The sequence below is a fragment of the Salarias fasciatus genome, chromosome 2 (assembly GCF_902148845.1).
Source record: "Salarias fasciatus chromosome 2, fSalaFa1.1, whole genome shotgun sequence".
NCBI classification, from domain to species: Eukaryota; Metazoa; Chordata; class Actinopteri; order Blenniiformes; family Blenniidae; genus Salarias; species Salarias fasciatus.
This window is the reverse complement of record NC_043746.1, coordinates 9,689,860-9,706,955: the sequence shown is the minus strand read 5'-3', so window position 1 is coordinate 9,706,955 and position 17,096 is coordinate 9,689,860. Positions and strand designations below refer to the sequence as shown.

The 17,096-nt window shown below is 46.7% G+C and overlaps 1 protein-coding gene across 3 annotated transcripts in view; it reads left to right on the top strand.

Moving 5' to 3' along the window:
* Positions 1-17,096, top strand: part of unc5a (unc-5 netrin receptor A) — a 144,564-nt gene that overhangs the window by 112,107 nt on the left and 15,361 nt on the right. For 2 of the 3 annotated variants that reach the window (XM_030111508.1, XM_030111524.1), the window contains 6 exons: positions 1,741-1,905; positions 8,448-8,636; positions 9,497-9,796; positions 13,630-13,717; positions 14,193-14,361; positions 16,450-16,683. In XM_030111508.1, coding sequence (XP_029967368.1) covers positions 1,741-1,905; positions 8,448-8,636; positions 9,497-9,796; positions 13,630-13,717; positions 14,193-14,361; positions 16,450-16,683 — 1,145 coding nt within the window. Of the gene's footprint in view, positions 1-1,740; positions 1,906-8,447; positions 8,679-9,496; positions 9,797-13,629; positions 13,718-14,192; positions 14,362-16,449; positions 16,684-17,096 lie in introns of all 3 variants that reach the window. The other variant, XM_030111519.1, reaches the window with a different exon arrangement.

The window sequence follows — 17,096 nt, the reverse complement described above, 5'->3', positions numbered from 1 at the left end:
GATCTCATCTCTTTATTTCACAGCGGTGTGGATAAACTGAGGGGCGACATAATATATTCATTAGGATGTAATTCGCTATTCAATCATTCTCATCCCCAGCCCGGATAATCAGCCCACTGGCCCACGGATGGGTCCACTCAATGCCAAACAAGGACAATTATCTGATTGGTTCTGCTCTCTCTGCCAAATGGATCCAACTGCAAAAAAGCCTGAGCTGTGTCAGCATCCCACCGCACACGCTTAAATACCCGCAAATTCTCCAGCAGTCGGTTCAGGACACACACGGACGGGCATGCAGACGTTTGGAGTAACACGATTTCATTCACACCTGAGCTTCTCCAATTGGGGGGGGGGGGGGGGGTTTGCTGGAAAACAACAACAACAAAATCATTACTCGCCCCTGTTATGCAATAATAGGTTGCTTCACCTTCAGAAACATCTCACCTCCTGACCTGCTGTGGGTCAGACCTGCTCTCTGGGGGTCACAGGTCCTGCACTCTTTATTGCAAGGATTAATGAGCACAAAGGTTTCCTCGCCCTGAGGTCAGTCTGGGGAAGGGTTACTGCTGTCATGGAGGTGTGTGTGTGCGTGCTTCCTGTGTGTGTGCGTGCGCGCGTGTGTGTAGGTGCTTCTCGCCTGGCCCCCTTTCAACCTTACATTTGGGAGAGAGAAAGCGAGACGGTGGTGTTTTATCCCCCCTGAGAGCTCATTACTGCTCTTTTTCCCATTAGCCCTATGGTAACCTTCCCCAAGCCCGCCGCTGTGTCACTCAGTATCACTCAGAGCCTCCACACCCACCTACTACACTGCCAAATTACCCCCACCTTTGCGAAATGGCCTGCTTTTTTTGGTGTGCGGCAAAGCTGCTAACATTTCTTGCAGCCTGGTGTGCTCAGAACTATTACGCGTCCATTTTCCTTTGTTTCGTGTTGCTTGTGCTGATGGTGGGCTGTTTGAAGTTCTTCTGCAGATGTAATGTCCTTTCTTCTCTGTTCTGAGTGAAGCTGCGTGTGACTTGGATTCATACACACTGCACCCTGCAATACAGTAACTACAGTAGCACGTTGTTGTGCACCAAGCCATATTTTTATACTGTAATAAATATATGTTTGCAACAAATGTTGATATTCAATCCTTTATCGAGTATAATTGATGAATTTTTGAACCCAGATGCCAACAAGCTGTTCACATCTGGGTCCAAACAGACAGCAGCACCCTCTCCTCTACCTGCGTACCGTTGAGGTTTAACTCAGTTGCATCTGATTTCCATGTTGAAAGTAAACAAAGAAATCAGAATAGAGACAATATGGCTCTCCTCAGCAGTTCTACAGGCTTTGGTTTCCCTGTGCAGCTGTTGGATTTGAGTGTGTGCAGGTGGATTTGCATGTCTTTATAAGCTTTTCCTTTCCAGGTTCCCATTTTAGAGCAAGTACATTTGCACAGGATGGTAACAAAGTATTCCGCGACTTGTTCTCATCTAACACGCAAACGCGTCACTGCTTTTACACTGCTGTTGCATCTGAAGTTCACCGAGTAGAGCCTGAGCAGATCACGCTGTTTGCAAAGTGGATTTCTAGCCTGGTTTATTGAAACTGTTCAGCATGTCCTCCGATCAATAGTTTTTTCCTGTGAACTAAAATATAAGTGTTTGAAGTGAATCAGTTTGATATTTTTTTTTGTGCCTCAGTGTGCGGTTGCACTCTCACTCATGTTTGTTTCTTTATCGTGTGTGTTTCCAGTAGACGGAGGCTGGAGCGAGTGGAGCAAGTGGTCGGCGTGCGGTGCGGACTGTTCGATGTGGAGGAGCAGGGACTGCACCCAGCCCTCACCCGGCACCGGGGGCAAAGAGTGTCAAGGGCTTGACTTCCAGTCTCTTAACTGCACCAGCGAACAGTGCCCACAGAGTGAGTTCACCGCCACCCACATCCTGCAGAACCGACACTTCCACCGATCAGCTCCGGAGAACGGCTGGAACAATGCCGTTTCACATGTCTTTTAGCTATTTTTTTGGCAGAGGGATCAAAGAATGGATGTTTGTGTTGTATTATAGCAGAGCTGATGGGAGGCAAATGAGCATTTTATAATCCATAAATGTCTCCAAAGCAACATTTGTGAGCTTTAGCCAGAAAACACACCGCTAAAAAGGCGTGATGCTTTTAGCCGAAATGGGAAATGTATTTAGACATAAAAATAAGAAAATCAAAAAAAGTTCAGTCGTCTCACAGCCTTCATCAAACACAAAAACAAACAAATAGACAAAAAACACGCACACAAAGAACTGGTGTACAGCATTAGCATCAATTAGCCCCTAAAGAGATGCTGCAACAAAAGGGTGGGAGGGAAAAGCTTGTTCCCTTCATGCCTTTTAATTCCAAAAGTCTTTCACTTGAAATAAATAAATAAAGAAAGGTTGTACTTTTCCTTTTGTCAGATCAAATCAACATTTCTTCCCTCCTTTATTCATCCAGTACCTTGATGTTGAGTTGATCTAGAGGGTTTATCAAGGGAAAAAAAAAAAGTCCATTTCATCGTGTTCATCTGCGGCCCACTACAGGCTCATTCCCACCTGTGTGACCTTTTCAGATTATCATTACTAATTACCCACGATACAACACTTGCTGATAAGATAATACCCCGCCTTGTCACGTGGGGACGGGGCTGTGTTGCTCCCTGACCTATTAATAGACCTGCAAATTAAAGCGTCCTCCCTTTGATTAAAACACGACCTGACAGATACAGTGACACGGGTCAAATCGGCTGTGAAAACACACATGGCAGGGGTGTGTGTGTCCACTGGGATGAGACTCAGCGTGCGTGCGTGTTGATGCGTTGCACATACAAAGTGCATTTAGGTTTGCAGAATAACCCGAGTTTATGACTTTTTTATGTAATTGGGCTCGCACTGCGGCGGTATTCTGCGATGTGTCATTAATAGAGCATGTGCGTACTGTCAGGATCAGAAACCGCGACGCTCGTGCAGCCCGAGCCGGCAGCCGAGTGGAAAGTGGCACCGCAGGGTCCGTTGCAGACCAGATGGACATGAAGGGAGTGCTCTGTCGCTCCCTACAGATATCAAAGACAGGCAGAGATTGCAGCTTCCCATTCCAAAAACAATGAGATTCGGGGTGTCATCTCATAAAAAACTAAAGCGCGTTATGCATCTTGTGCTCTGTGGCTGATTTGCTTCACAAATACCGAGTTTGAATAGGGATTCAGTTGACGTGGGCTAGTGAATTAATAAACTGAATTATGTATCTTACGCTGACTGATGTGATCAAATGGACCGATGCGTGCGGAGGGATGAGCGGGGGGTGAGCGCTGCATCGCATCTGCTGAGATGTGCTGTGTGTGAACGCCGTATTGTGTATGTATTTTAGCACTACGCCAGCATGTGCGTGTGTGTGTGTGTGCGCGTTTCGACCAATGGCTGACTTTGGCTGGCGCAGTGAGCCAGCGAGCTCTGTCGGCCCATCATCAAAGGTCAGCAGCTCCTCCCTAGAGAGGCAAGATATATACACAAAGATGCCAGTCATTGTTCCTCACACACAAACACACACAGGCACAGTCACTCTGTATTTGCTCTGACAGTGCAGAGCAGAGCGCCGGCCTCTGAAGAATGCCTATCCCAATCTGTTCCCAGCAGATGCGTTTCCATAGACAATTGCTGTGTGAAGTATTATAATAAGCAAAATAGCGAGATGGTTTTGGCTTGTCAGCAACTCCCATACTTCAACCATGTCTGCAGGCTATTAGCTGAAATGGAAAACTTCCCCCCACCCCCTGAAACAAAAGGCACCCTTTTCTTCCAGTGTAATCGAACAAAACAACTGCAGAGCGAGCCAAAGTGACTCTGCAGCAAAAGCTGTCCTCTGTCGGAGGACCTCACGAACATCACTAATCTCCCTCATTAAGCCAGAGATGACATACGTTAGACAAGGTTATTGTTTTGGGTATTGCCTGGATTATAAAGCGCGTGCGGCGCAGGGCTTTGTGTTGCAGCTCGGAGATAAACAGATCTGACCCAGGTAGGATCATTTTCATAAAGCAAACAAGTGAGGCCCAAGATGTAGCCATGCAAAATCTGCACATGGAAATAATCAACATACTGGCTGTGTGCCAGAGCCAAAATGGCAGGCAGGTGTTAGAGGGCACGGAGAGGATAGAGGGAGAATCATGCTCAGATTCTCAGGCACAGGAAATTAGGACAACATAAAAACAATTATTTGGCTTAATGTGTGTAATGAAGGTAATGAACTTAATTTGCAGCCGCATCCCATTTTGGGGGTGTCACAACTGATTGTGCAAAACACATCAAACTATTAATTTGTCTTTAGTCTCTTTTTTTTTTTTTTTTTTAATTTAGGGCCCAATTTTGGTAGCGAGGCGCCTGATGTTTTCGTCACGGGTTTGTTTGTCAGAGCAGGGTCACGGCGCCGCGTGAAAAATGGCTAAGCATTTATTTTAGACCGTATTTCACCAGGTCTCACTGAGGGATGGGACGACTGTATTGTGGAGATAGTAATGGTCACGTTCACTCTGAGAGTTTTAGTAGCCATATTTCCCTGACCTTAGGAACTCCAGTGTTATTCATCTTCGGGCGAGTGACTGGGATTGGCCATGGGATGAAATATATTCTCAAGTCTTCTGATAAATGCCCTGGGAAGAGGCGCAGCGGGCTCCAAAGCTCTTATTTATCAATGCAGGAGAGAAAAAGGAGCAGAGAGAAGAGAGCGAGGGAGAGAGAGTTTAGGACTATCAGGTGCGGACATTGTGCTGACTGCCAATAGAGCAAGAGTCCAAACTTCAGCAGGAGCCAGATACATTGCCGCAGAGGAGATGAATTATACCCGCCCGTCTCAGGCCAGAAGCTGATCTTTAACCAGGCAGCCCCGGAGCAAGTCGGAGGAGCTCCACCAAAACCTCGGCGAGAGAAGAGCAAACCGAGATCGGCCAAGGGTCAACTGTGCGAGAGGAAAAAACTCATCACTCGGACAGATTATCCGCAGGCGGATGTCAGTCGTGATGAGAGGTCACACACAAAGAGAAGCAAAAGTTCTTTGCCCGCAATTAAGTCAAGTGGAAATGAACAACGGAGTGGCGTTCCAGCGGAGGGGAAGAGAGGTAAATTGGTGTGGAGTGTGCACAGAAATAGAGGAAAGCAAGGAGAGCACGTTGTACAGGGACTATAGTAAAGCCCATCCAATTATAAAACCTGATTAGCTATGTCAATTAAAGTGTGATGGATGTCCTTCCAATTATTGGCGGGCATCATGAAAATCAATGAGCGAGGGCCGGGAGGATCCGGCAGCGGTCCGCCGGTCAGGGCTGTCGTGAGCGCCGGGATCGTTTGACTGTGACACCTGGCGGGTCAGATAAAAACTTCACTCAGAGATGCTCCGATAAGCCACCAGAGATTACAGCCCGAACAGAGGAAGTGGAAAAGCGAGAGGGGGGAAGGAGAAAGAGCGAGACAGAGACAGTCGTCTGATTGACTGACTTTATTGTCTGGGCCCAAGAATGGTGTGTGCAGGGGGGAAAGGCGAGAGCCCAGATACTGGATCTTTGCATCTAAGGTGAGCTGGGTGTCTTTGGCATGCCCTTAAAAAGTAAACAGCCTCTGGTCAATCAAAGGCTGTGTTTATCTAATCATTAGAAAGCAGTCGGTTGTCTCCTCTTTTGACAGGTGTTGTTTTGTCTTTACTCGGGCTGCACATCTCGGTGGACCGCAGGAGTTCAAATATCACTGCGTCATATGGCCTTTGCCTCACCGAGGCAATTGGATTTGAGAACTTTAATGAGAGGTTCAGCCTCAGTCTGGGCTCCTTTTCTGGAGCTCATTGTGGAAGGTGGAAGGTGTTAGCCGGGCTGCTTGCAGTTAGGCACCTCTCCGCCGCCGCGAGCGGAGAGACGGACCACGAGGGAGGACGAGAGGGAGGCTACGGCGGGCAAATGGGCAGGGTGGGAAGGCGGAGGGAATACGCACACCTCCCACAAGGCCAGTCATGCCTTAAGTATGTTCTGTGTAGATGTGCTTTGTAACGTCGAGAGCAAAACAGTACACGGTATTGTGTTTATCTTCAGCCAGTCATTCACAATTGATTACATGTCAAGAGATCTCTGGCTTTAGCAAGAGCCGCCGTGGAGGTTAGCTACATATAATCCCGCTACTTAAAGTATCAGATTGTACTGAGATAATCACCCATGAAATAGATTCTGGCATTTCTCTTAAAGACTCGGGTCTGTCAGGCAGCCTTCTCCAATGAAATCAATTTTTCAAGGAAAAAAGGGAGAAGGCAAGGACAAGCAGATGAAAAGAGATGAATAGAGATGGGAGCCATGCAGTGAACATTGGAATACTTTCTTTTCTTGAATTTCCACCGTTAGCACTCATCTAATTTAATTGTGCCATTCTTCATGTCACAGATTTACCAACACCAATTAAAACTTGTCAAATCGGTGTTTCCAAGGATGACTGCCGTTCCTGTCAGGCAGCAGGATCCCACGGCGCTGGGAAAAAAAAAAAAAAAAAAAAACACCATGGAAGTCTGCAGATATTCATCAGAACATGACGAATTTAATGTTAATCAGGTTGATTTTGACACGAACCTTTTGGACGGGCTGCTCGCTGCTGAAATGCAAATCCTACATGCTGTCAGTCGCAGACACACGCTGTCCTCCCATTAGCCGTTTTTTTTTTTTTTTCTTCTTTCTCCCTAACTTGGCTTCTTTAATTCTGATATCCTTCCATGTACATTTGCTCCTCTCTTTCCTACTTCTGTCCTCCTCCTTTCGTTGTCGGCTCGCCACACGCCAGCCCGCAGCGCTAACCTTTGCTGTTGTTCTCCATCCCTCAAAGCTGCGCTGTTCAATCTGTCCCCTCCTCGACTGTGTTCGCTTGACAGCGCTACGCCCCCGTGACTCCCCGGCACAATGGCCCTCCATACAGGCCCCGGGAGCATCCTCCACCTCCGCCGCCGAAGTCCCCCAGCCCAGGGAGACAGCCGTGGCAAATCCCATTCTCATGAAAACACACACGCAAAAGTGCACACACACATACACATACACACACACACACACACACACACATTGATGTTTGTCTGGGCTCAGCTGTCATCTTCGTACTGTACTTCTGGGAGGAAGACACTCCTATGCTTTTGCGAGAAAGACATTCAATAAGAGGTGCTAGAATTTCATAAGCAAATCCTTCATTTTCCCTCTATGTCTCATGGGGATGTTGTGTGTGAGTGTGTGTGTGTGTGTGTGTGTGTGTGTGTGTGTGTGTGTGTGTGTGCGTACAGAGAAGGAGAGAGAAAACAGGAGAGGGAGGAGCATACTTGCTATATATATATATGGCAACCTCTCAAGTCTACAGGCTGTTTTTAGACATATTTTAAAGCAAAACTACATTTTAAACTAACATTCTTGTTTGATAATAGTCTTGTTATTTGACTTCTTCCACTACTCTGTTGAAGAAGCCATTGAGTTCTACTCTTCCACTTAATATACTATGCAAATGAATTTACTTAACAATGATACCTTTGACATATTTTGACCATCAATTATTTTGTCCTTTTGAAATTGTACCTGTTAACAGAAATTACATTGTCAGCCAGTCAGAAAACATTTCGACAGATAGACCGTAGATATTTCAGACTGTGTCTCTGATCATAGCTTTAAATCTGTGGTCTGAGTTGGTAAAGTGAGTCTCGTGACCACAGGCAGCCTGAGATAATCTCGCTGCTGCCTCACTGCTTCCCCAAGCTGCAGCTTTTCAGCAGAAATTCTGCAGAGAACAATGCAACAGAGTAACATCAGTGCTGAAAAAAAAAAAAAAAACTCCCAAGACATCCAAAATTCAGAGGTTTTGGATGAGGTGCAAATGAAAACCTGTTTAAGGATTCACATGCAGAACCTGCCTCGTTCTCCACTTTGACGTTAATGATCTGCTGTTCTTTTTCGGTTTGAAGTGTGGGCTGCTTCGTGTAAAAATCTGAAGTGTTTTCCCAGCCTTTCTAAAGACAGGTTGTAAAGGTTTTTGAGACCCAGAAAAAAACATTTAGAAAGATCTCCAGGACAGTTGTTACAAATGATCAGTGTGCTGCAAATAAACCAAGAGGCGTGTTGGTTTTTAAGCTGTTTTGTTTCTGTCTAAAGGCCCATCGTTCCAGGTAATTCATGAGCGAGCGGTTCCATGCAAAATGAAGTCTTCAGATCCTCCTGAATCTATCAAACAACCTGCAGGCAGCTTTTATAACTGCCGGTTTCAAACTGCACACAAAAGAAAGATTGCACAAACAGACTCGTTGGAAGATGTGAAAATGAAAGTCTTTGTCGACCAAAAAACCTAGCACTTCAGAAAATGCCTGTCACACTCGTCATCGCCAGTCAACAACCTGACGGAGTGCCGTTTCCTGATTAGTGAGTTCTCCTCTGTGTCTTCTTGCAGCCGTGAGTGGGGCCGAGGACGTGGCGCTGTACGTGGGCATGGTGGCGGTGGCCCTGTGTCTGACTCTGCTGCTCATCGTGGTCGTCCTGGTCTACCGGCGCAAGAAGGAGGGCCTGGACGCCGACGTGGCCGACTCCTCCATCCTCACCACTGGCTTCCAGCCCATGGGCATCAAGCCCAGCAAGCCAGGTGTGTGGGCACCGCGGCCACGCAGGCCTCCCCCCCACAGCAGTAGGACACTGTTCTTTGTTCTACCCTCGTCCGTCGATCCGTCCGTCCCCGCGCCGTGACTGTGCAGCACCCATCGATAACCCAGCACCAAATCCCGTTTGTGGTCGTGACGGCAGAATGAATGTGTTTACAGTGGTTTGTGGTCGAAGCGAGATTTATTATGGTGGGCGTGTGTGTGTGTGTGTGAGTGTGTGTTCGTGTGCACGAGCTGTTTATTCGTCTGCCTGACACATTATGTTTCGCCACCACCTCATTGTCAGGAAATGTACCCACTCTGTTTACTGCCTGCGTCGAGCCTCTGAGGTTTAACAGCAAGTAATAGAAATACAACTGTCTGAGCTGGATGGAGCCGGGGAGCGGGGTTTGCAGTGCCTGTGATTCACCGAGGAGGGAGGGGGGGGGAAAAAAAGAGCCTTTCTACATTCTGGATGCTAAGCTGTATCTGAGTTCTGCTTGGAATTGATTGTGTGGTTGCTAAAGAGACAGACAGCGATAGAGAGCGAGGGGGAGGGAAAGAGGGATGATGGGAATTGACTGGCTTTTGGTGGAATTTGTGTTTGTGTTTGTCAAGAGCGTGCACGTGTGAGTGCTCTGTTTTCTGCACCATGTGTCTTTTTTCTGTGTTTGTTTCTGTTTTCCGTGTGTGTGTGTATCTGTGTGTGTTGCAACAGCTTAACAAGAGTGTGAGGCCTGTCTCTGTGATGTATTAAAAAAAAAGAAAAAAATCCCACCCACCCACCCGTCACTCAGAGATTCACACAATTTGCTTTTGTCTCTTTCCATTTTTTTTTTATTTTTTTTTTTTCGTAATTTGACAGAGAACTCCCACTTGCTCACCATCCAGCCGGACCTGACCACCACGACCACCAGTTACCAGGGGAGCCTGCGCTCCCGCCACGACGCCGCGGGGAAGTTCTCCATGACCAACGGGCCCCTGCTGGACCCGCTGCCCAACGGCTCGCACACCCTGCACAACGGCAAGCTGAACCCGGACCCCGCCGAGTTCGTGACCAGGCTGTCCACGCAGAGCTACTTCAAAACGCTGCCCCGCGACGTGGCCAACACTTCCTACGGGACCTTCAACTTCCTCGGCGGGAGGCTGACGATCCCAAACACAGGTGGGGTTCTCATTAGGGTGTGTGGTGTGACATGAACACACACACACCTGCTGTGTAAAGTGAAGATTGTTTCAGTTATACACTTCCACCTCCTGCGTCTCAGTGTCGTCATGCACCAATTTAGGAAAAAAGACACTTGATCTTGGACCTTTTTTTTTTTTTTTTTTGCACCTTATTTATGCAGAAGATTTTTTTCAGACAGAAATAAGATTTTGTTTTGTTTTCTGGGATAATAGTCCAGGTGGATACCGTGGGTTTCCTGCAGTTGACTCATAAGGCTCATTGTGTTCTGTGATTGATTGTGAGGAATCCCTGCAGCACGGGGCGGTGCTGCCACGCTGGAATTCAGTCATTCTCTTGCTTTTTCTCTGTAAAAACATTTCTGTGAACCGGAGTGGAAAAAAAAAAAAGACTTAAAATGTGGCAAAAAAAATAGGCATTTTGCTTTCAAACATCATCCTTGCAACATTTGGGATGGTTAAATTTCATCACCGAGTTTATCTTTTTGTTGTCTCTCCACACAGCGCCGGCGTTGAAGTGAACAGAATGCTTTTCACAACGTTCACGTGTGATTTAAATCAAGCTCATCTTAGCCACATACCATTTTCTCTCACTGGGTGTCGTCTCGCAGAAACGTTTCCTGTCAATGTAATTACATTTTATTTAAAGAAAAGCAGCTGTTTCTGTTTTTTGAGGGGAGAAGAATAAGAGCATAATTGATATGCTCACATTGTTCACGCTCTCGTTTTAACTCTACGGTAAACAACCTGAAATTTCTTGACATTTTCTTATGAAGATGGCTGTTTTTCTAAATGAATGCCGGCTTTAGTCTGTTGTTTCCTTGGTTGCGTGTCTGCAGTCTTTACTGTGCTTATTGATCTCTGCAGTATGGCTTTCATCCTAATGCTATTGAGCAGAAAGAATAACTTTCTTTTACTGCTGTTCTATTGTCAGCCTCGGTGTTTTGTGTTGTCCCCTGCAGTTACTATTTTCTTTCTGATTTTCACACCATGAGGGGTCATCCGAGGCTGGTCCGAGGGTCCAAACTGAACCCTCTGATGAGCCGTTTTAGTCCCATGAGCCACATGTTGGACACCAAGGCTTGAGGGTTGGTTTGATGTTTGTTTTTGTGAGGCTTTTCTCCACATAAGGGCGATGGCTGCTGAGCCTTTTGCATTAACAGAATAAATCAGATCCCCCAAAGTGCCTTATCAAAAAACACATTTGTATATTTTATTTAAGGTGAATTAAAATAATTCCAGCAATTATGCATGACTGATCACCTTCTTTTTAAAGACTTTGATGTAATCTATTCACTGCTTAAAGTCTGGAGCTCAGGAACTGATTTTCTTTGCCGTTTATGATCAGCAGATAGATTTATCTGTAGTTCAGCCTTTGAATTTCTTCTTCAATCGCTCATCGGCTATCTGAAAATCTTGTGTTTGGTCTTTTTTCGCTTTTATTCCCCAAACAAACCGCGCCACAGTCCAACTCGACGCAGGCCCCCCTTTCCAAGCAGCCTCAGTCTGGTTGTTTTGTAAAGTCTTAAAGTTGGACGGACCCCGAGGCTCCTCTTACATCTTCGCTTTTTGGTATCATTCAAACAAACTGTGGTGCATCAGGCCGCTTGTTTCAGCTCATTTGAGCTGATGAAAGCTCGTGCTCTCTCCACCTGTTCATCATTATTCATGACACGAGATCCAATTGTAGTCTAAACTTGAACAGCACTCCGTGAGTGTTTTTCCATCAGCTCTTTGCGACAAAGAGAAGAACGCATCGCACACACAAGGCGCAGAAAAGTGGAGCATGACTCGCTGTCAGTCTCCGCGCGGCGGAGATGATGGAAGATGACAGTCAGGACCGCTGTCTCGTGAATGTTTTACCTGCTCGTCCATATGTTTTTACGCTGGCAGCTCCTGGCTGCTCCGTAATGCACGCTGACACCAGCTTGAAGGGAGTGCGCTGTATAACACCAGACAATTTAGCACTTCTTATTCTTCAAATAAGAAAAAGAATCTGAAAAAAAAAAAAAAAAACTGAACATCTGCCGCTATGTAGAGAAATACTGGAGGAACAAGTCCGTTTTACTTGCTTATTTTTACACCTACTTTAGTACCTGTGACTGGACATTAACAAGAAGAATTTATCAGTAACAGCTGAGTCTCGTAAACATCCTACTGTCTCGTTGAACACGACCCACAAAACTCAGCTTTAAACCTCGCACATGTGAGCTGCCTAATAAGTTCAAGCCACAATAACACACAAGTGTTCCAGGGCTTCACACCAAGTGGTTTAGTGTGCCGGCAGTTTTTCTGTCAGGGATACAAATTAGCTAATAACGGCTATGAGAACAACCGATGAAGCCCAGGAAATACACGCAGTTCTCATTTTGGCGGGGTGATTAAAGTGGATTGAGTGTGAAAGGTTCACTTGTTTATTTCAAAAGTGAAAATTTGTAACATGAAATCAAAGCAGTACTGACATCTCTGCAGTATTGTAAATGCACAATTTTGTAAAAACAATTTATCAATAATCTACATCTGACACAGCACTGTGTAAATAGTTAAAATGCATGCTCTGCACTCTGATGGGGTGAAATGAGTGTGTGCCAAATACACCGTGCCCTGAAAGATTTCTGGAATAAAACCTAGAACCAATTATTCCAATTAGGCCTCTCGCTAATGACAGGGCTGGTTGAGTTTCTAGCCGATGTCCACGAGTGTCAGTTGTGTGCTGAGCGCACGGGGAGAGGAATAAAGATAGTCATGGTGGAGATTAGGCTCATGCAAGATATACAAAGTCCGCTATCATTATTCCCCTATTTTGCTTCCCCTCTTCACATGAGCAGAGTACAGAGCTTATATAATTATTCTGGAGGACAGTGTTTTCACATGGCTCATCGTAGGATGTCCACATTAGGCCGTGCCACTGCGGCAGTATCCTGTGGAAGAAACGGGCTTTATAACTCTCTCTCTCTCTCTCTCTCTTTCTCTCTCTCTCTCTCTCTCTTTCCATTTGTAGTTGCTTTTCTTACTGATATTTTATGCATGGATTAACTCAAAGACATACACAATATACCACGCATTGGCACCCTTCCCCTCCAAGGGACACACACACATGCACGTGCACAAAAAAAAAGAAAAGAAAACTGAGCCCGTGCATATATCTGCTCACACAGCCTACTGTCGTTTAACACAGTTTGAGAGCAAGGTAATAGAAGACATGGTTTATACACTGAGACACCTTCTCATTATTCAAACAGATTTTTTTTATTATTTATTCGGTGAATAGACCCAGTTTACAGTCTGGACGCTGTTGAAATTGCGTCACACAGCCACTATTTGAACAACATTTTAAACAGGACTTTAAGTGGCTGATTTTGGCATGAGAATCGCAGCGCGGTGCCACCAGGCTCAAACTACCTCTCTATTCTCCTGCGTGCATTCCTACACTCTCCTGGGGAAGTGCAATTTTCCAGGAGTAGTCTGTTCCATGGTCTCAATTATCTACTTGGTGGCAGACGGAGGACATTTAAACCGCGATGCAGCGTGTGCTTTTGTCTCGGCTAATTGTTGACCGTGGGGACGCGCGCTGCCTCGGCTGCCTGTGCGCCGATTTGCATCTACTGTACCTGAAGGAGGCTGCCTCTGACCTTCAGAATAGATTTGTTTTTTGTTTTTGCAGCCATACAGTTTTGTCGAGTGGGCCGGCTTCCTTTGTGAGATGACAAAAGCGTTGTTCAGTCAGAACAAATGAGCCTGTCCCTCGTCCTGCTTACCCTCTCTCTCTCTCTCTCTCTCCCTCTCTCCCTTTTTTGTTGTTATTTGCATTAGGAATCAGTCTGCTCATTCCTCCCGAGGCCATCCCCAGAGGAAAGATCTATGAGATTTATCTCACTGTGCAGAGGAAGGAAGATTTAAGGTGGGTCTCTTTAACACTGTCTAACTGGCAGCCTTCCCTGGATGCCACTAGGCTGTTTGTTTTGATGCTCTACTGTTCCATTAGGAAAGGCTTAAGAGTGTGTGCCAGTCCTGTGGAGGCAGGCGATGTAAATAAATAACGTAGCCTTTTACCGGGATGTGCACTATTTAACTTAAATGAATTGTTTGGAAAACACTGTTTATCTGGCTTGTTGCATTCATTCTTCCAAGGCACAGTCACTGTGGCACGCTGCGATAGTGTTATGTTATTACTCAGTCATCACAACTTGGCCCGGATAGCGAGCGGGTCCGGCAGGCTTTCATTATTCCCCGTTACAGCTGCTAGATAATTTGCCGAGGTGACAGTATCATAGCCGGCTTACAACACGCCAGTAAATTCTCGCTATTAACTTGATGAGTAAAAGCACTTCATCCCGATCCGTTCTCCTGACTCTGGCCTCTCTCCCCGTTCGCAGGTTGCCCCTGGCGGGCTGCCAGACCCTGCTCAGCCCCGTGGTGAGTTGTGGCCCTCCCGGGGTGGTCCTGAGCCGGCCGGTTATCCTCAGCATGGACCACTGCTTCGACGCATGCCTGGATAACTGGGCCGTCCGCCTCAAGAAGCAGAGCTACGAGGGCGCCTGGGAGGTGAGACAGCACTATAACTCCGCTGCAAATCCTTTGTAGGAAGACAAAGTTGCCACCCAGTGAATTTGTAATGTCTTATTGAACTCGCCGAGCTTTTTCTCCAAAAACTTTGTGCGGCCGTGACTTGAAAAGCGCTCTGAGCGGCGTCGCGGAGGTAGCTCTTTCCCAGCCCGCGCCGGCTTCATAGGGTTTAAATTATATTGACCATCAGGTGTTTTCTCATTGAGCTGGAACAAAAGCCTGGAAGCGCGAGCTCTCTCCAGCTCAAGAGTTGCTAGGCAACATGTTTCTCAAAACAGAAATTCTCTAAGCAAATTACCGATCCTCAAAGTACTCTTCTGAGTGCTCCTTGACCATTTTGACCGCTGCTTCCAATTACAGAGTTCCCTCCCTATTTTTCTTGCCATGAAAATTTGAAAGTAACCAGAAGTGCCAGATTCCTGGAGGACAGGCTTGGTGCGAACCCCTGGCGTCGGAGCTCACACGGGCTCGGGCAAATCCAGTTCAAGGCAACATCCGAGTCTGGACTCATCCAGAGAGGATGGCGAGGGTGCTGGTGGGCTCCGGAGTGGTAGTAGGTCTTCTTTCATGTTCGATATTGTGCATAAATTATTCAGCTCCCCCCCCTTCCTCCGTGCGGCAGCGGCGGGGTGTCTGTGGGATGGATTGGCCTGTCTGAGGCAGAGGTTAGACCAGCGCTTTTAATCATCAGCCGGACCAAATATAGCCCAACGGCCTGACTGCATGGCCACGAAGGGGGATGGGGGGGGGAAAAAAAAAAAGTGCCAGGTGGACAAGAGAGCGAGAGTGGAAACAAACCGCAAGTGTGACGGAAACCGAGAGAAGAAAGGCAGCAGACACGGAGAGAGAAGGGCAGAGCAGACGGGCAGGTAATGCAGATCTAGAGGGAGGATTTGCAAGAGATGGGGACGTAAAGAGATAGTGGAAATAGATCACAGGCGCGGAGAAGCAGAGGAGAATTGCTCGCAGAGCGAGCGAGCGCTCAGTGGCGTAATTGAGCCGCCCCACTCTCTGTTTCACTTTGAAGAAATATTAACATGATGAAAACGTGAGACTCCATTGTGGCCGCATGGCGAATGAATGGTGTCAATACTAATTCTATTGATGTAGATGGTGTCTGTTGGAATCGATCCTGGAGGGGCTCGCCGGGCATTTGGCAGGCAGAATGCTCTCTTCAGCTTGATTGGCTAATGGGAAGAGTCAGTCAACTTGCATGATGGGATTTTAGAGAAAATCTTGTCACCTTGGGTCCAATTTGTCCCCATCAAATTAGCCCAGAGAGGAGTGGAATTATCTCATAAAAACCATCTCGCACGGCCATGAAGTGGGATATTTTTGCAAGTCTGTCATCCTTATTAGTGATGCAGTTGTTATACAGGACTTAAAATGTAAGGTGATACTTCTCATTGTTTTACATCTGTTTTTTAATTTTTTTTTTTTTTTTCTCCATCGCAAATCAAAATACCAATTAATTCTTGTGCTGCTTGCAACACGTTTCCAGATCAGGGTGCTGCGTTGTTTCGCAAATAGTTTGGCAAGTTATTTACACCTTTCTTTACAAATCTCTAACACATGTTGTAGGAAGTTACGGAAATCTCGATAATCCAATATTCACTGTCTAGAACCATCTATTCCTGCCAGGAATCTTTTCGAGTCTCCTTTAATGAGCACGTCGTTCATCCATTATTAAGTAAACTGATGGAGTTCTATAGGTTGTGTGAGGGAATGTGCGTCCATCTGTCAGTGTTTAGTAAACTGTTCTGCTATGAAAAGGGAATCTGAGGCAAGAACAAAGTATTCTGTTTAAAGCGTTTCCCAGACTCTTATGTAACATTACCTTAAAAACCTCCAGCTTAGCTGTCCCTTTGTCACACAGCAGGAAGAATGGAGTTCGGGGGCTTTGTTCCAGCGCCGCACGACTCTCATAACAAGCTCTCTGCAAACACACACCCGCACATCAGGTGCCCGGGCAAACACATTGCCCTCACCTCCAACATAAATTGGGTGCTTGACCTTCCATCCACATCTTCTGCTTTTTTTTTTTTTTTTTTTTTTTTTTCATGGCAGGACGTCCTGCTGATGGGGGAGGAGCTGGTGTCGGAGCCTTATTACTGCCAGCTTGAGACGGAGACGTGCCGGTTGTTCTCGGAGCAGCTGGGCACGTTCGCCCTGGTGGGAGAGTCCCTGCACATGGGCGCAGCCAAGCGCCTCCGCCTGGTGCTCTTCTCAGACACCTACTGCTCCACGCTGGAGTACAACATCAGGGTGTACTGCATGGACGACACGCAGGACGTCTTCAAGGTAAAATTGTGACAAATGTGGCGCCGCCCGTCGCTCGGCGTGGCCGGCAGATTCTCTCGCGCGCTCAGAATTGCACCAATTGGGTGGTTTCACATGAGCTGAGTGATGGGTGGGCTATTATGTGTAATAGCATTGTCTGTCACGTTGGATGGTTGGCAGAAATCATTCTGGACTTGTGTGAGTCAGGTGTAGCCATGGTAAATTTAACAATACTGCAGGCCTGATTACGCCGCGCGCACTTCGGCAGCGTGTAATTTGTGACAATGATGGTTCTATTGAGACAATGCATACTGTTTCTTCAGGTAAATCACAGCGTACGCCGTCCGCGTGCGTCTCGTGCGCCCGCCTACAGGGAGGTTTCACTCCTTACACGCTGTCGGGCCGTTCTGCGTGGCCGCCATGGGCCGGGAAGT